Source organism: Gasterosteus aculeatus, chromosome 20 (assembly GCF_964276395.1).
Source record: "Gasterosteus aculeatus chromosome 20, fGasAcu3.hap1.1, whole genome shotgun sequence".
NCBI classification, from domain to species: domain Eukaryota; kingdom Metazoa; phylum Chordata; class Actinopteri; order Perciformes; family Gasterosteidae; genus Gasterosteus; species Gasterosteus aculeatus.
In genome coordinates, this window is record NC_135707.1 from 16,569,979 (window position 1) to 16,589,553 (window position 19,575).

Sequence of the window (19,575 nt, forward strand, 5' to 3'; positions counted from 1 at the left end):
GGTTGAATAGATGATGACAGAGCGAAAATTAGCTTTGGGAGCTCTCGAGAAGGTTAGTCAGCCGACCGGTAGAAGTATAAAAATTTTTTCATTTCATTAGTAAACTGTGGCCTTTCTCATAGACTTTGCAGGGCTGCCAGAGTCCAGGAAATAAATGGGGAACCCTGAAAAGGAACAGTTCCTGCAATGCTGTGACAGGCTGAAGATAATTTACAGGGAGTTTTGATGCTCCTTTGACCTAAAAACAGATTCAAACCAAATACGATACAAATACAATTTACAAGATCTGTTTGCCACAGATACAGTTTCAAAATCCATGCTGGTAAAACAAATATTTTCTTTTGTAGCTTCAAGAATTACGGACGAGCAATTGGTCATGAACCACAAACATCTATGTGACAGCGGTGGACTTTGTTGCTAAGCGTTTGAGTGTTTAGTCTTAACTTTCTGCTGGCGGCAGCACTGCAGCAGTCCTCAGCTGGACGCAGCGCCGTGTCCTCAGGGCCCAGAGAGCCGAGCTGCTAATGCCCCCCCCCCCACCATCACCTCATCACTCCGCTGCTGTGGGGAAAAAAAACAAGAAATGCTAAGATTGTATCATCCGCCTTCAATACAATACACACTCATGCCAATGTGTTGTGAGTCTGTTGACCAGAGAAGTGGTAGTTTTTGGGATATAAGTCAGTCGGCAAAAAACAACTACAAGTTCTTTGAAGTATTTATTTTATTTGCTCTCGCTCTCCCTCACACCGAAGTCTGAAAGCAAATAATTGATCTTCTCTTTAAATGCTGCTGTCTGCTTCTCTCCACTAACAACGGGGGACACATGAAGCTTTTACATGTTGTCTGCTTCTTCATGAGGCCACGTCTAAAAATGTAACCATGGCTGCTTTCATGTTGGCAAACACAGTCTTGTTATGCAGAAAAATAATACAGTACAGTGCTGGCGTCCCTTGATAAAAAAAAACAGAATAATCAACCAATTGCAATCTGGAATGAACTTTAAATTCACTGAGGGAACTTTTATGTATTGTCATGTGACAGTAAAATGAAGTGACCTTTCGAGACAGCAACGCAAATGGCACACAGGGGACTGACGGCAAAGTAAGCACAAAGATACCAGCGAGGCAGACGGAGAAAAGATTTGTGCAGACAAAGAGCCCTCTGCATGAATTTGCTCCTTCTCCTAACACAGTTTGGCCTCCCTACATAATGTAGTGTAGTGTATTTAGTATTTAGTGTCTCGTCAAAAGGAGTCTCATTCACAGGTTTTTCTTGCTACTTGGAAGAAAGCAGACGGTAGTAACTCTTATATTCAGGTTTGAGCATGGGCTTTTTATTGCTCCTTTCCTTCAGCAATTGACACCACTACATTTATCTTTTCCCCCGGGGCAGCCGCACCACGTGGAGGAGCGCATTCACTGACCCTGATGAAGTTGAGTAACCGTTTTACTGAAGGACTTCAGGTTTCCATGGCAGGTCCATGCAAGCTGCAAATAACTCATTCTAACTCAAAGGAATCAGGTGCTGCTCTCACAAAGATTTACGTTTTAACGGAGCACGTTTTGTATCTGAAGGGATGTTTTGGAAGACAGTATGTTCCACGACGCTCCAACCAAAAGTGTATTGAAGCTTTTCTTTTCATGTCCCAGTCGAGCTCAGCTTGTCGAGCGCCTCTGGCTAGAATAACCCGCCTCGTCCTCCTTGCTTTCTGGCAGCAGACGCTTGGAAATGCTTTAGTAAGTTGCTATTGATGTTGCTGTGTTTCCCTGGTGTCCACGGCTGTAAATGTTCTTCTTCCTTGACCTACTTCATCTTTATCAGCGAAGCGGTGCAGAGACTAAGTGTATTTACACTGTGGAGGAAATGCAATCATTAATTCTGTAGCATATGTTTAGTTTCACCGGCGCTAAAGGGGTATGTCACGTTATCGTATTTCATATTCGTATAACTAAAGATCAACCAAGGTTTCAGGCCTCTTGGTCACCATGCACATAAGAGCCGGCATACTGTGTACAGCGGTACCTTTAAAATGGGACCTGAGGAAGAAGTCATGACTTCTACGCGTGCTGCTCCAACAAATATATGTGAGGGGGATTTTCACTAATCTGTTTCGATGATGTTACTGGTTGTCTGAAATTTCTCCTGAAAGCGTCTCCACACATCAAGTCTCACAAGAAAACGCAGAGAAGCAACACAAAGTCGAAGCCGCTTTAAGTGTTCGCAGCATGGCCGGGACAGGCAGGTAAACACCTGATCCAGAGGTTGTAGAATAGTGACTGTGTGTGCACATGATGTTTGCGTATTCACGCCCACGGGGGCACGCCAGTGATGTAATACAGTGAATGAACTTGCAGTGTGGACATGTCCTATAAAAGTAGTTTGTGAACTTAACAGACTTTGGAAACCCAAAAAGAGAAGCCAAGTCCCCTGTACTAATAATCACGGAGCGTATTTAAGAAGTGGAAACTGTCACTGTGACATCACCCATTGGTTTGTGCTGCAGTCATGAATTACTTTCCTTTTCCTTCCTTAATTTTACTGCATCTGGCCTACTGCCGACCTGCTGGATTATTATAAAAAAAAGCCTTTCTTGATGAATTAATAATGTTCATGACGGCAGATGTGATGGATGAAAGGAAAACCCGGGGCTTTTTACCATTTGTTTTAAAATAGTTATAATTGCGTATTACAGAAACAAGCCATTTACTAATTTTCCTTCAAACAGAACACATTATTGCAAGAGAACGTTTTCCAAGCAGTAGGAATACATTTTGGGGTGATGGATTTTTGATAAAAGTGGATAGGAGGAGTGAAACTGAGGCAAAACCGTTATGTTATTGGCCGTAACAACCAAAACAATAAGCTGAAAGTAGCTTCATATTTCGTGTGGTCAGGTGATAATTCTTGGTTAGTTTGTCACAACAAGCTGTGCCTTTCACATTGTAGATTGTTATTTGACCCATTGTTAATCCAAAATATTCATCTTTTTCAGATCTTTATGAACTGATCTGATGTGGTTGTTTTTTTATTTGTGTTTTTATATTGCGATGGTCTTTGCTTAGTAGAAGACCTTCTCTCTAAAGATGGTTTAATTGATACTATTCTTATCGTGCCTATTGTTTTGATTTCTTATCGATGCTCTTATTGGTTCTTTTTGATTGTATAAATATTAAAAAAAAGATGAAAAAAAGCTTTATTCTTATTGTTGCATTTATGCAAATAGTCTTTCTCATACATGATGTTCCAAAATCTTTAAAACACATTTGCAGCTAAATGATGAGCTAAGTGATTAGCTTTAATTCCTTATTATTGTTATGATTAAATTCTGCATGGCATCGGTTAGTTTACCTGCAGAGAACGAGGGTGGACAGACGCTCGCCCAACAGTGGAAAACTGATCGTAGATTAATGTCCCGCTTGTTGTCCGTTATGATAAACTTCCAGTAAAACCTTTCTTACTTGTGAGTTCTCAGCCGCTGGAGCAAAATCAATACTCAGGTATTTTATTACTTTTATACCAGTTCCCATTTAGAAGAGCGGTTCAGGGGCATCCCTCCTCTACAGTCACCATTTTCATTACATTTTGTAAAAGAAAATGTTTTTGTAACTTCTTCAGTGACCCTCAAGCACTTGGCTTTCCCAGGGAACACCAACTCACCACGTTACTGTGACACCGTGCTATTTCCAAAATGTTTTGAAAGCTTATACTTTTCATTGCCTGGATTTTATTTCCAATTATCATTGATATATTTCTAGGGGCCAATCTGCAAAGTTACTGCCGTGTTTTACAGAATTTGATCTGTGAGACGTGTGAGGTTTGGGATCCTGAGCCGCGGACTCTGTATTGGTTGGCTGATGGTCGGTGATGGTGTTTCCTGTCGGGGGAAGGGACACGTTCGATAAGGCTTATGGCGTTGTGTTCATGCCAAATAAGAAGCATAATCGGATTCTGTGTGTGGAAAGGAGAAAGGTTGAGGGTAAATTAAAACAGGTCAGTTCAATGGCATGAACTTCGCTTCTTTGTCTCAGCAGAGGAGCCAGGAAAAGCTCTGTGGTAGAGCTAAATGTCGACAATTATGGCCCCCGGATAACTGAAAAGAGGTGAGAATTAGACATGGGTGGTTTACAGAAGTCAGGAGAGACGAGTACCGTGCAGCCTCCATCTGTCAGAGATATGTGCGGCCTTAGTTATTGCAGGTATTATCGCTGCAGTAGGAGGCAGTCAGTAGTGGTTAGCAGAGGGAGTGGTGTCCAGCAGCACCCTTTCAAAACACATACAAGATCAGTCGGTAGCCCGAGATCCTTTTCCAAGGAAAATGTACAGCCTGATATCTCAGAAGGCCCAATATTATCTTTTGTCAGGACTTTTTTTGTTAAACTTAATTCAATATCTTGGAAGCTTTAGGAAGCTGACGGAGTTTTAGGGTAAACTTAAATGTAAGCCAGCAGAAGCTTCACACACTGGGAACATTCTCACACACTGAAGCGTTGCAGTGATTTTGAGGAAGAAGCTCCAGACAGCAGAATAAATCTCAACCCCAGAAAGGAATAAAACTCTTGTTTAGCTGGCAACCAACTGGACAACACCGCTGACTTCCCCCCCTTTCTGTTCGCTGTCTTTGTCTCTCTGTTGAGTCTTGTAATCTCTTTCTCTCCCCCGCCCACACTCCCCTTTCCAGATTTTCCTCTGGAGTTGAAAACAGCGTCTGGATCCCAGAACAACAACAACAACAGACACATGAGGGCCTCAGCGTGAGCTGGACCGGCCCGTGACCCCGAGCCGACGGCATCAGATGACCTCATGAAGCACATAGATCGCCCGTTCTAAGGCAAATCCAACCACTGGGAGCACTACGCAGATGCTAATGTCATCTGAAAGAAGCTTTACAAGCAGGTAATGTTAGAAACATCCCTATGTTCCCTCAACTACATTTTCAAATTTGGAAAAGCTCTAATTATCCTCACTTGAAATTACTCAATTTACCTTAAAATTATTAACTATGCAGGATCCCTTTTCGTTCAACATAAAAAAACACAACAGTGCACATTTTCCATTATTTTCTGATACTGACCTGGAAAATTACACTTAAAATGAACAATATTGACTTAAAATATAGAAAAAACTCTTATGCCAATGAAGTTGTGTTGCAATAGTTTAAGAAGACTGGAACTGGCTTTAATGACCTTCATGCTCTTCTGCCAGAGGGCAGAGGACATGCTGCCAAACTAGAGCCACGTTGTTGTTTGGTCAGCATGGGCAAGGACCTCCTTACAGCACCCGTACCAAGAATTAAAACCATTCTCAAAAACAGTGCTCAGCTATTTCAACAATTCATCCACGCTGCGGAAGCATCTGTCATTTGAGTTAAAGAGTTGTTCCACTGCAGGAAGGTTGTATTTACCCGTGCTGGCGCAGGTGTGTGCTGTATGCTGGAGATATTCCGCTAGCACAGGTAGGACTATGAAAAATCGCATAATCACTGTCATCATTCTCGCAGGTAAGTATAGCTGTGGCTCAGCGGGTCTAAATCTGGAGTGTTGCTCCATCATCAGAGCATGTAGGCACGTCCAGAGAAACAGAAATGGCTTTCACTGTCAGGCCGCTGCGATATGGAGGTTTATAAGCCTTTAACCGGCATCATTTTAGCTTTAACGAGCACTTGAGGAGAGAGGTATGTTGAAAATTGGTAGTTTGTGCCAATAAAACATTTAAACAACGCTCCTAGCAGCTCTTATCTCTCAACGCCTCCGTCATCGCTCAACTTGTGAGGGTTTCAAGTGCAATTTCTTTGCTACGGTGGCTGCAAATGCACAGTTAAAGTTATTTCAGGATATAAGGGCTGAACATTTTTCAAACAGGCAAATTGACCCATAAATTCTTTGATTCCACGCTGGAGGGGAATTAAGGTTTGTAAAACAAGGGATGTGTTGTCAACGTTGGCTGTTAATGTGCAGCAAGACCTATCAATGAAAAATGGCATCTTCTTGTTTCACTGTCTTCTATTAAATGTTTACAGTTTCCTCAGCTACAGTAACGACCCAGAGCCAATTCAAAGCCTCTTCTGAGGGAAGCACTTGACCATGCGTCTCCAAAATATGAGCGTTTCAGCAGCTAAGAGAACGTTTTACGGGTTTCTTTTCAGCACCAATGAATCAAATGAGTGTTCCATGGGTCTAAGGCCAGAGAATTTCCCCTTCCCACAGGCGATCATGTAATCCTTCAGCTGCACCGAAAACAGCTTCACTTCAGCTGATTTCATGTTTTTTACACACAAACGTTGGAGAATGCGCAGACAGGGTGTCCAAGCTGAAGCGGGTTTATGATACGGATAACCTTCCACAGAGGTTCTGGGTCATCCAGAGAGGAAACGAAATGGAAAATGGATGTAAAACAAGTTCTGCACATGACTCATGGCTCTCGCTGGCTCGTCCCTCAGCTTGTTCTCACGCGGACTGTTTTGTGGTCCCATTACTTTAATTCAACCTCGTTTTAAGTTGGAGAACGTAAACTTCTGGGTAAGCAGAGAGTTCTTTTTGAGGAGCCGGAGGTTGCAAAGGCTCACGGTGGACCCAAAGCACACACGCCAAGTCTCAACAAAGTTTGTTGGCTGATCTACCACCAAAGGAAGCTTTGAAACATAACAGATCCATGCGAGTATAAAAGAATCAAATGTCACATGGATGTCTCCAAAATGACCACAGTGCCAGTCCGTCCATTAATAAAGCTTCCCATCTTTCTTTGATTGATTTTGTTGAAGGTGATTGTTCATGATAGTGTGATTAAAGCATTTATATAACAGAGAATAAATGGATGATATAAAACTGGCCTTTTTTATTACAAGCTGTATTACATTTGGACATTTGTCAGGTTCTCAAAAGTGTCACATTTGTATTGAAATTTACATTTAATACATCTTTTTCAGTCATTGACACATCAGTTCTTGGCAAAGGATAATAAGGAGATGATTAATTAACTAATGAATTCTTAAATGAGCTGAACAAGAACAAATCAGGTGCTTTATGAAGAGATAAAAAACACAGAATCAAAAGTTCAACTCAGTTATGACTGCTTGAGTTTATTTTAATGAATTTTTGACTTGAAACAGGTGCACACACACAGTAACATGAGCAGGCGTGGGTTGATTTCTGGACCAGTGATAATCTAATGATGCAAGTCCACAGCAGATTTGTCAGCACTGGCCTCAGGACCTGATTTTTTTATTTGTTTTGTTAATTCCTCTGTAAGCGAGATTTTGGCCTTTCTTTTGTTAACTATTCAGCTCGCTCACTTCTCCCGGAGCATTTCCCCGTTCATCTCTTTTCGGAGAAGTTTTATGTTTCCAGGGACTTCCCTGCGTTTTTTGTTAGACAATAAAAACGTCGACTGAACCTCAACTCTGGGTCCGAGTCTTCACCAATAGTTTCCGCCTTGACAGCATAGCATCCAAAACTTCAGTTCAACAGTAAGAAAAAAAGAAAAAATAGATTTTTTCTTTTTCTGGTGAGGTCTCTTAAAGGTCTGTTGGCTCAGCGTGGCTTTGCAATGTAAACAGCACACATCCTCACACTGACCCCTGTGGACCGAGCCGGCTGCTCCGCACAACAACCCCACAGCCCGCCAATCTCAAACCTGAGGCTTGTAGGAGTAACTAAACATCTCATGTATAAGGTGTCCGTCGTCTGTGTGCGTGTGTGTGTGTGTGTGTAGGAAATGCATTTTACTGTAATAATCACATCTGCGCTCAATCTCTGGCGACATCATCTATCTGCATTCAAAAGCTTTCAAAAGAAAAATCAATGTCTCCTGCCAGGGGGTTCTCTGCATTACTCACAAGGATCTCCTCCGAACCGATCACATTTAATTGGAAGGTAATGAAGTTTCCTTCAAGGGGCAACATACAAGTTTACAAGGAATCATCTCGTTGGGGAGACATAGGGTTGCCTTATCTCAGTTTGGTTTTAGGAGAAGTGTCTGGTCCTTTCACAATGCCCTAGTATGAAATTACCTGGCTTTTATATCAGCTCTGCCATCGGGGTCTCATTACCTCAGAGTGATGCGGCAACCGAAAAGGGGCTTCTAGGTTGTATTTCTCTCCTATTGTAAATGCAAGACTTAAGACTGATTCAAGACGTATGTTGATAGTAGAAATAGTAATTCAATTTGCAATATGTTACACAGTACGTCATGGTGATCCTGATCGGATGAGCGACGGGACCAAATCTGTGTTAAAATCCTTTTTAAAAGCCGCTCAAATCTTTGAAATCATAAACAAGGTTCGCTAAGAAGAAGATGGCATATTATTATCACTATTTGGGAATTTGCAGTTGAGTATCCAAAGACTTTAAAAGAGTTGAAGCCTACAATTAGTGGTCGGAAGAATACATTTTGACATCAAGCAGCCGGTTTCCTTGAAGCGCTGGCTTGTGCCAGGGCCGAGGATGCCCTTGGTTTCAGGGGACAGGCAGTTACGAACGAGGGGTCAAAGCCACAGCAGCAGGCCGGGCGATGCATGACAGCGAGTCACAGATGCTTTACTTGGCCTGATGGAGAGCCCTCTGGAGCCTCTGCAGTATAATGACAATAAAAAAAAGAACAAGTTAACCAAAGATAAACATTTGATATATGAGTTGTGCCAGCTTCTGTGGGACCGGGACAATAACCCGTGGAGCCTTTTGAGTTCAAACCAGCGAGGTCACATGGAGCAATGTGGGGTCTGTTGGTCAATCACTCTGGTCCAGCTTTAAATATTTATTGCATTGCACTTCAGATTTATTGCATTGCACTTCACCTTTTTACTGCATTACACTTCACTTGTGTGCTGTCCTGAAGGACGTGTGTGCCCCGGAAAGACAAAAATCATTTTAGAGAGGCAAAAAAAGGCTTTATTTTAACATGTTTAAAAATGCATCAGCAAATGTTTGCTATACTAAATAGTGAAGTTGAACAGTTTTTAAAATTGCATATTAACATGACTGCTTAGTATGTGGATTATTTTCTCCTGAGAGAAATGGTCAAATATTTAGTAGATTAGCAAGAAATTTCAAATTTGCGACATGGGCTTATTGGAAACAAAAAAAAGAAAATGCATAGCAGCTCTTCGAGCTGTCTGAGGCAGATGTTTTAAATAACTACCCGTTGAATAAGATATCTTCAAATGGTGGGCAGTTAATCGTAAATTACAGTCGAGGGGAAACCGCTGCTGCCCAGATATATAATAACACCGTTGGCAGGCACTTACGTCAAAGACAAAAGAAAGCAGACACCGGAGGGGAAACACAAACGTGGAGGTCAGCAGCAGGTGTCAGTGGGAGCGACACACTCCGCGAGGCTATCAGGCTGCTTTTCTATTGAACGTCGATGTTCCATTCAAGTGGCTTTGTGACGCATGCACATCCCATTTGTGCAGACCAAGAAGGCCGGCTCCCCGCCAGCAACATATCTCCTCACACCGCAAATTAGCTGACACCACAGGGCAATAGGGAAGGGAGACATTGAACGTCACACGAAGCTGCCTGACAGCCGACGTGTTTTTACTGTAAAACTGAAAAACTTCCACAGATAAACACACAGGTCATGCACAGATGCTCATGCTCATGTTTCGTGCTGATGTGTGTGTGTGTGCAATGTTGTTTACTCTGGTGGGAAGGAATCGTATGAGAGATGTGTGTAGTGGCGACTGCCTGCTTTCAACCACAACACACATAAAACACACATGCAACTTGTGCGTGAACACGCCCACTGCCGGCTCCACAGCCTATTCTCAGACTCATTATTATTAACGGATCAATTACTATTAATTCTCCTGTGAAATGTACAGCAGGATTACATAGAATGAAGTAATGTGACTTGTCAAAAAAGAGTAATAGTTGATGATAAATTACTGAAAATGATTGGGGGGCGACGTTATGCGACATTATGCAACATTATGTTTTTATTAGGTGGTTTAGTGGCATGGAGTTGAAAAGGGGATATATTGAGAGTAATTTACACCTAAGTGTAAGAAGATGTAATAATTAAAAGGTTTATCAGGAAATACTGCTGGTGTCGTTGCCTTAATAAAACAACTTTGGCTTCGCTTATTCCTTTTTCTTTCAATGCAGACGTCAGACTTCAGAGTTTCCGAGTAATGCTCCCAAAACGGGCTCATGCGTGTGTATGTGTGTCATTTAGATCCCTGACAAAGAATAGTTATTGAAACTCCACCAAGTACAGTGATTATTCAGCTGAACAATGTCGGAAATGGTTTTCTACGTTGCGTCTGATCCCCACATACGTGACATTGTCAGATTCGATTTCCATATAAAGAGAATAAAATGGGTTTTCAATGCATGTGGTTTATTAGGATGGACCCCCCCCCCCCCCCCCCCCAGTTTCTTATGAAGAGAGGACACTCATCTCTCCAGCCGGTTTTGAGACTTATAAAAGATAAAGCTGCTAACCTCAGTGACACTAATCTCTGAGAAGAGAGGATCATGTTCTCTCCCTGCATTGCCTCAGCTTCTCTCTCTCTCTCTCTCTCTCTCTCAATCTACACAAATGCCTCTTTAATCACTGACCCAACCAGTAGCCTCGTCCAGGAACCATGAATAACTGGACTCCATTCAGCCGTCGTTTCAGCTCTGCACCTCCTCATTGATGAAGCTGTAAGCTGAGGTGCTCTTTTGCAGGAGTCCATCAATCCCAAACATCAGGAACAACAGCAATCGGGTCTCGCCTCGCCCCCACCGACACCTGCTGTGCACCTCCAGGTCTGCGTGTCCCTTCCCGTGTCTGGTTTCCTGTACGTGGTCACCAACAGGTCAAGGCGATACAGAAGTCTTCTGTTATAATCTGTTTGACACGGCGTTTGCAACAAACACTTTCCACTTCGCTCCAAATCTGGCGCCGGGATTGTTTTGCAACCATATGCTGTGAACTCACATTCTTTTATGAAACTGTTTAGCACAAACTGAGCTTCTTTTAATTGCGGCCTATAGCTGATCGCTACTGCTGCTGCAGCGATAAATGATATCGCAATTCATTTGAAAATAATTGCACTGATTACAAAGTACGTCTGCACCCTCGTGTGAGGTTTTGTATGGCGTATACAATCTTATTGCCAATGCACAGCCAACATCCTGTCAGACAGATATGAGCCTTGCAGGGCCTGCAGAGCCTGAGGTGGATCTGCTCAGCTGAGGGAGTTGAATGTGTCCGAGGTTTATGAACAGCACCGTCTGGGCCCTGCAGCTGACTTTTCTCTTTCTCTTTATCGCGCTCACGGCTGTTAACATGTATGATGAATGTCCTCTTGCTGTTTCACCCCTTTGGAATTTGTTGACAACAACGCGTCCTGATGCGCGTGCACGCGCGTGTGTTTGCGTTCTAATCTCTCGCCATCTCATCTGTTATGACACACTCCTTGAACAAGTAAACAAATGTAATAATGAACAGTTCTTATTACTCAGACCAGGCCACATTGTAAATAAACTCGGTACATTAGCTTAGCTGCGGTCATTGTTGGGCTCTGAACCAGCACGCCCCCCCCGCTCTAAATATTTCCTGCTTATTCTGTTCTGGAAAAAATGGTTCGCAGTAATGCAGCGGGGGGAGCATCTGGAATCCTGACGCCTGCAGCCTGAGAGCCGTTACGAAGCTGCTAAGCCCCTGGAGGAGCAGGAGAGACGGGGAGCCGGAGGACGAGTGACAAGGGTCTCAGCTTTTACTCAAAAGGTAAACACGTTATTATAAGGACGTTCACGGGCTCGTGCAGGAGAGGATTCCCCTGTGTGGTCAGCCTCGGCTATCTGACACCCCTCTGCCAGCCGGCCTTTCACAACTTATCCTCTCAACTCAAAAAGTCAAAGCTCCTCTGAATTAAGAGGGACGTTTCAAATGGGATGTAAAATCACCCATGGAATGGAGACTGCGACTGTCTCAGCAAGGCGCAAGCAAAGGCGCTCCAGCTGGCGGCAGGTGAAGAGGACGGGTATGACGTATATCACCATGAGATAAGAACGTCCTGCTCATCGTCACCCATACTGGCAAATGCCGACGTCTGTCCTTGATTCGGTGTGTCCAGTACAGTATTCCAGTAGCAAATACAGTCCCATGGTCCCCAATCGCACTCATTCTGCCACGTGGGGCTGTGCCACTTATGTGCCTGAGTCAATTGTTTGCTAAATAACTTATTCATTAAGGTCAATGTAATTGTTATATTTACTATGATGAGGTAGAATCCTGCAAATTATAAGCAGACCATTTGTTCTCCTTATATCCCATATAGTGGTATAACACTCCCATACCAGAATGTTTTTTTAAGAAAGAACACAGAAAAACAGAAGCACACACAAAAAGAAGAATAACTCTGTCACACTGGCAACATAAATTTGTTCCCCCCCCCTGTACCCCCCCGGCCCTGAGGCAATGAACACGAGCAATAAAGGTGCTGCCTCAGATGGCTGGAAGTTATGCTATGTGATACTAATGCGCTCATATTGCTGCTACATGGAAGATAAGAATTACGGAAGTAGACTAGTCATTAAATACAAATTAAGAGATCACAGAGGCGGTCGGCGCGGCCGTGTTGTGGTTATCGCTGTCGCCTCACAGCAAGAAAGTCTTGTGTTCGATTCCGCCCAGCGGCCTCTCTGAGAGTCTGCATGTCCTCTCCGGGTCCCCCGGCTTCCTCCCACAGTCCAGAGACATGCGCCACAGTTTAGGTGGATTGGACGCTCTAAACTGCCCATGTGTACATGGAAAGTGTTCATGGTTAGTCCTCTTTTTATATAAATATGGGCATGTTAGTATTGTTTTAGGCTTAAATGGTAAATGGACTGTAGCGCTTTTCTAGTCTCGACCACTCAAAGCGCCTTAACACTACATGACATCATTCACCCGTTCACACAGTGATGACAGGAGAACCACACACAGAGCCTTAAGTGTCTCGCCCAAGGACACATCGACATGCAGGATGGAATAACAGTCGCCCCTGTGGGTGAGTGGGTAAAAAAAGTTTTTAAAAGTGTGATCCTATTGATGGAGCTTTTTTTTTCAAGCCTAAAACATTACCTGCATGGCCATATTCATAATAAAATAGTAGGAATTGAGTCTGACATTGACTGACTTTGGGGGGTGGCCTGTTGAAACCCCACGTTACCTTCAGAGTGGACCGTTGTTCACTGGAATCCTATTCGGATCTTTTAATGTCCAGTATGGAAAGGAGGCACAATTGCAGCAACTATAAAGACTTTGAACGTCCATATGGACATCGATTGAGGCTCCATGAAGTGACCATGGCTGAACATGAATGCACATACAGCCGTGCACCCAAATGTAGAGTTGTGTACAAAACACATTCTGACGGTAGCCCAACAAATCAATACATGCACAACTTTACATTTCGGTAGGCGGCTCGACATGTCAATCAATGGCTCAGATTAATGAGCTGTAAATGCGCTTAAGTGAAAGCGATAATGTCCTAATCACGTCTGCTATATATGGCCCTTTGTCATGCACCTCTGACTCATTCCCTCTGTATCTAGGACAGTTCGTCACGGGACCTGTGGGGCAGTCGGCTCTGTTGTGGTAGTTTTCTTTCACACTGATGACCATGGGACAGGCGGGACATGGTCTCTGCATAGCTATCAGAGCTCGGGGGGCCGGTGCGCCAGCAGAGAGAATTTGATGAGCGTGCAAAGACATTCACTCAACAAAGCGTGGAAGTCTCTTTATATGGGTGGATGCAAATCCCCCCCCTCGCATTCAACAGCAGCTCTTTCTGGCAGCAGCGGGGCCGGTTCTGGACGGGTTTTGGGGGGCTGGGCGTTTTGCGCCGGGCAGGGATGTGAGTGAGCCTCTAAATGGCTAACGTCAGGGAAAAGCCTTCGCTCTCGCTGCCAATGAGATTATCGGCTAATAAGCATCTTTTTGTGTGTGGCAGTGGTTTTCTCTCCCCCCCTCCCCAAATGCAGTCCAACAAATGAATAACGAGAGACGGGAAAAAAAAAAATCTGGTTTTCAGATATTTTATTGATGAAAACATCCGTAACCTTTTTGACCCATCGGACACGTAACATGAAAATAGCAAAAAAAGCTATTGAGAACATATCGTCTGAAGCCCGATCACAGATTCAAAAGCACTGCAACACCCGCAGTGGCACAGTTATGAAAAAATAACAATCATAAAAAATATACATACAGACAAGGATCTTTTTCTTGACTCATAAAAGACTGCATGATCAGAGACGACGCGCACGAGACAACGCAATCACTAACTGACAGGCGGACTGGAGCTGGCGAGCAAATCCGCCGCTTGGACTTCACTGAGGGTAAAAAGACAACACGCCGCCTGCACGATGCACCGGTGTGGAGGTAACAAATGAACATCCTCGGCCTGTTCAACGCAGTGCTGAGTAAACGCTGGTCTTTCTATGCTTGACCTTTGCTTTATTTTCCCCCCCTCTTCTGGGAAGGCTGCTGTATAGATTGCATGAGTAAGTGAGTTGGCGAAGCTGAAGCGAGTAATCGTTTATAGACACCTTTCTTTAACAGTTAATTGTATGGATTAAAAACAAAAACATGAATGAGCATCATTAAAATGAAACACAGGTTGCAACTCAGTCAGTCGTGTAGCTGCGTGAGAATACATGCACTCTTTTTTTTTTTCTTCTTCTTTTTTTTTTTTTTCTTCAAACAACAATCGCATGATTAAAACCGAAGGCAAATGCTGACAACGGAATGTTTTGGTCACCTGACCGACAGCCCGTTCCGTTTGGTCGTAGTTTTTTTTTTTTTACAGCGCAGCGTGGTGACCCTGGAGATGAACCCCATCACCAGCTGCCCCCATCCCTCCAGACCGACTCCTTCTCCCCCGCTGCCTTTCCCCCACCACGTCCCCCACCACGTCCCGCCCCCCCCCCCCCCCTCCGGCTGTCTGTCTCCCCGTCTTCTGCATGAACACAGCATCACCCCATCAAACCAGCGGGCTATGAGCGGGGAGCAACCACATATTTGGCACGACATTCTTCTTAAAAAAAAAAGCCTGAAGCGAGCGTCTGCGGACACGACCCCCCCCAGCTAAGTTCAAGCTCTTCAGCAGCAGCTGAGGAATTCCCTGTCGGGGTGCTACAGCAAACATTGTGTCATCACCTAAGGTGTCTCTGCAAATACCTTTCTTCTTGTAACAGCAAGCAGAGGGAACAGACACCAGCTCTCTCTCTCTCTCTCTCTCCCAGTCTGTCTCTCTGTGCAAGTGAACGGTCACTGATGATCTGAAAGGGTTTTTCACCCTTTCACGTCCCACATTAGGCAATACCTGCTTTAAATTGCAGCATGTCTGGGTTCTTGCTCTCGAGAGTGGCGTTCACATTTCATTGCTGCTTAACTGCAAGATCCTCAGTAACACGGGTGCTACTTTTGTCATCCAAGCATTTAAAAAAAAAAAAAAAAAACACTGACAGCATGATTTCACATGTACATTCACAAGCCTTTTGGGTGCTATTGTCTACTGTGGATGGCCATAAACACAGGGGGGCAAATTCACAAAAAGACATAATCATTTGGCCTGCTCATTCTCTTATAGGCACTTGATACAAACGCACATGTTCGCATGTACAAAGACGCACAGCTTCGTTTTTCTGTTTATCCCCCACCCACCCCCCTCAAAATAGAGTTTTAATGTTAGAAAACGATTGAAACTAAAGTCTTTGGTCTGTAAACAACCATAATGATAAGCGAACGTGAGGCAAAGATGCCAGTTTGCAGATTCAAACTACTTTAACAGCATCCCACCTCAGTTAAGCCGATTGCTTGTTTTGGAGCCCTAATGCTCACACCTCTGATTTCACCATATGTGTGTGTGTGTGTGTGTGTGTGTGTGTGTGTGTGTGTGTGTGTGTGTGTGTGTGTGTGTGTGTGTGTGTTTGGTTCGACTTCAGGGCACTGATGCAGGTGATTGGTCTGTTGCAACATGCTGGCTGGTCACTTTTAGACGGACTTCGATCTGTCTCGACCAGTTTCGCTGACAGTTCTGCTGCTCGCGTTCGAGGCCAAAGCGCATTTTCGCGTCGAGCCTTTTATTTCCAAGCTACCACAAATTAGTTTTTTCCAAACCCGGTGGGCCTGGCTAGAATCAGTAGGCCTTTTTTTTTCTTCGAGAAATGTGAGTCATTCACATTGAAATATGTACTCGAAGTGAAAGTCAAACGCGGCCTTTGAGGCGAAACACTAAAAAGAGGACTCTGGGCAGGTTTGAGGAGGCAACCACGCCGCTCGCTCTCGTTTAAACAAACCAGCTTCTGTTTCCTGCCCCGTCCCTCCGGGCTCACTCAGTTGCAGGGCAGCCAGGTGGAGTACGCGTGCTGCTGGCAGGCGAACACCGGCTGAACCTGCGCTATGTAGTAGTTGCTGAAGTTGCCGTCTGCCACATAAGGGGCGGGTTGGTAGTAACACGTGACGTTCGCCACGTTGGGGATGACGTTCTGCTCGGCGAGGACGCGCACTGCCAGCATGGCTATGAGGCCCAGCGTCTGCCGCCTCTCGTGTCCCATCAGGCACACCGTGCTCTCGTTGACCACTCCGTGCAGGGTCATCAGGTAGTCGTACTTGCGGTCTTCCAGGCCGACAAAGTGGTTCTGAAGGTAGGACTCCAGCTTGCGCTGCTGCTCGCCGATGTCAGAGAAGTCGATGAAGAAGCGCGAGCACATGTAGCGCTGCAGGGACTTCATCTCGGACTCGGAGGCGGCCCGGAAGCCCCTCACCAGCAGGTGACAGTACTTCAGCAGACCCCCGCCCCGGATCTCCTCGGGGTTTCGGGTGCAGATGAACTTGTGACGGAGGTGGTGCAGGGCCTCGCCGAAGTCCCCGTACACGCTCTCGCCCATGATGGTGGGGTGGAAGGTCTCGGCCATCGGGTTCTCTGAGCACTCGTAGAACAGCAGCAGGGAGTCCAGCCGGATCTGAAAGGAGTCCACGCTGAACTCAAACTGCCGCCGGAGGGAGTCCACAAACTTCAGTTCCACGTTCTTTCCGCGGTTGTTGGAGAGGGAGATGAGACTCCAGCGGTCTGAGTCATTACACACCTTCACCATCTTCTGCACATAGGCTTCCTATGTGTGCGAGGGGGGGAGAGGAAGAGCAGAAATATTAACAATTTTGGAGTAGATTATAAGTCCAATATCAGAGCTCAGCCATAGCAACGTTTGGCATTCCGGAGCTGCGTTTTATATTTAATAAGCCATTGTATTTACATATAAGTAATAGCTGCATGTCTCTGGCCATAGACTTTGTGTTATAAAGGCTATTGACCCAAATAGTAAAGAACCTAGAATGTACTTGGATAGGGGATCTAAGTAGCTGAGCTCAGGATCCCTTCCAAATTGGTTTAACTCAATCCTCTTAACTACGTAAAACCAACATTTTACTATCACTAAACTAATCTAATTGCACATTAAGCTGCGCGTAATGGTCGTTAAGACGAATCGGCACAAATGTAATTAGTTCTTATCACATATCTGGAGGTAAAGAGATGTCAGAGTGACTGTACCTTTAACGTTAACGGGCTTATTTTCTCTTTGTTCACACAGTCGGGTAAGAAATCCAGGAGACAGTCCAAAACTATGTCCTTCACAATCTGGAAATCACTCTCCCCTTTCATATCGGCGCAAAATATGAGGTCGAGGTCCTTGTAGCCCAGTCCGCTGTCTCCATGCAGAATGTGGCTGGCTGCTGAGCCGTTGAGCCGAACGTCCCGGACGTGGATCTGTCTCTCCTCCATCCGCCTGCGCACCACTTTCACGATCTGCCGCGGCTGCATCTGCAACGTGGGGAAGTTCCCTCGGCCGTGGATCGGGATGGTCTCCGTCAGGATGGCGTCCAGCCGCTGCACTTGCTCCCAGTGGAGGACGCTGACGTTGCTGCCTTCTGAGCTGGCGGTGGAGCTGGTGTCCTCCTCTGACATTGTGAAAAGTCCTCGGTGATTTAGATTGTATGAAAGAAAAAACAAATCTGTGATCTGCGTCTTTACGCACAAGTTCTATGCGAGCGGAGCGTCCTGCGCATCAGGGCTCTGACTGTCTGAAGTCGTCCAAATTGAATGTGAACATATAGAAATAGAGACAGGAAATACTAAAGACCCGAGTGAAATAGTGACAGCAACGAGCCTGTGGTTGAAGATCCAGTCCGCTTGGAGCTGTTGTGTCGAAGAAGAGGTGCGGCTGGTCAAGAAGCGCGTGGAAAATGAGAGCTAACTTTCTCTTCTCCTCCTCGGTGCTTTTAAAACATGTGCCCCGGTTCACGGTTAATGAGTCGGAGCGCTGCGCATCACAGTCTTTGAAGGTCGCTGGTGATCCAGGAGGGGGTTTGCTTTCCCGGCTGTGACTCCATCGCACAAAGGCACGCCTATGATTCCATGAATTTGCATGAAGAAGCTGGTCCTCAAGTCGCACTTTGGCGCAATCCTCCCTGCGATGATCAACCCCTCTCAGGAATCTTTACGCACGGCTCCTACATGCTTTTTTTTTTCAAATGTTCTCTTCTCTTCTTGTTGCCAAGCGATAATCCCGTTGATGCGGTGTGAATTTACTGTGGAAATCCGCTCTCTCTCCCCCAAACTCTTTAGTTCGACATATTTTCCTCACTTGTGGCGAAGTTAACTGTTACCTGCCCGCCTGACACTCTGCGCCCCTCTGCAACAGTCCGCTCTGTAGCCTGGATGTCAGCTGTGCTACACCCCTCCCTCCCTTCCTCCCTCTCGTATCTCCCCCCCCCCCCCCCCCCCGACAGTCAGTCACTGCCCGCTCAACGCCATCACACGACAGACCATTCTGAGCCTATTCTGATGCTGATTTCCCTTCCAAGTCCTTGGAGTCCTCGTTTTCATATAAAAAGTAATATTACTTTCATTGAGTGCGTTGTGCTCAAAATGATAATGGGTGCGCCTCTATTCATTGAGTCACGTGTCATCAACCTTCTATGAAACTACGTTGTCTCTTTCTAAAAATAAAATAAAAAGTAAAGCAAATAAATACAAATGTTTACGTTTCTGTAAATCTTGGCAAGATTCAACTGTTGCTGATGTGCATGTAAAGTTGACCTGGTGTTGCCACGTCGCCCTCTGTGGGCTGGTTTAGGTTTTGACATAAAGTAACTTTAACTTTAAAACTGCACCGGGTGCTGTGAAATACATTAAACGTGCCCCATATAAATAAGTTAAGGAAGATACGGAATGATCTAATCCCGTAAACCTTTGGCCCCAGACCACAATCCCCCCTGGGTCAGGGTCTGCGGGCTCTCCGACCCGACGCAGACAAACACCCGTCTGAACTGCTAAAGCACCTGTTAACTGCCCCTTATAACACACATCCAGATGCCTGATGTGTCTCCAAGGGTCTTCGACGCTTAACTCTGTGACATCCCTTTTAAACAGAATGCGGTGGTGAGTCGGGGGGGGGGGTTGCAGGGACTGGTAGCTGTCACTGGTTCTCCATTAGGCCGCATAAAGCCCCCACGTCACCGGGGCACACAAATCTGTAAACCCTGATTATCCCATTTATTCTGTTGCAGACTTAACTCCGAGGGCCAGACAGGAGCTCT

The 19,575-nt window shown here is 45.1% G+C and overlaps 1 protein-coding gene across 1 annotated transcript; it reads right to left on the reverse strand.

The window, feature by feature from the left end:
* Positions 1 to 15,471: 15,471 nt before the first annotated feature.
* Positions 15,472 to 18,696, reverse strand: tent5aa (terminal nucleotidyltransferase 5Aa). Its single transcript, XM_040166040.2, has 2 exons — positions 17,528 to 18,696; positions 15,472 to 17,090 (listed from the first exon to the last, which is right to left on the reverse strand). Exons 1-2 carry the CDS (start codon positions 17,939 to 17,941, stop codon positions 16,311 to 16,313), a joined length of 1,194 nt encoding a protein of 397 aa, XP_040021974.1. The 5' UTR covers positions 17,942 to 18,696; the 3' UTR covers positions 15,472 to 16,310.
* Between the last annotated feature and the right edge of the window lie 879 nt (positions 18,697 to 19,575).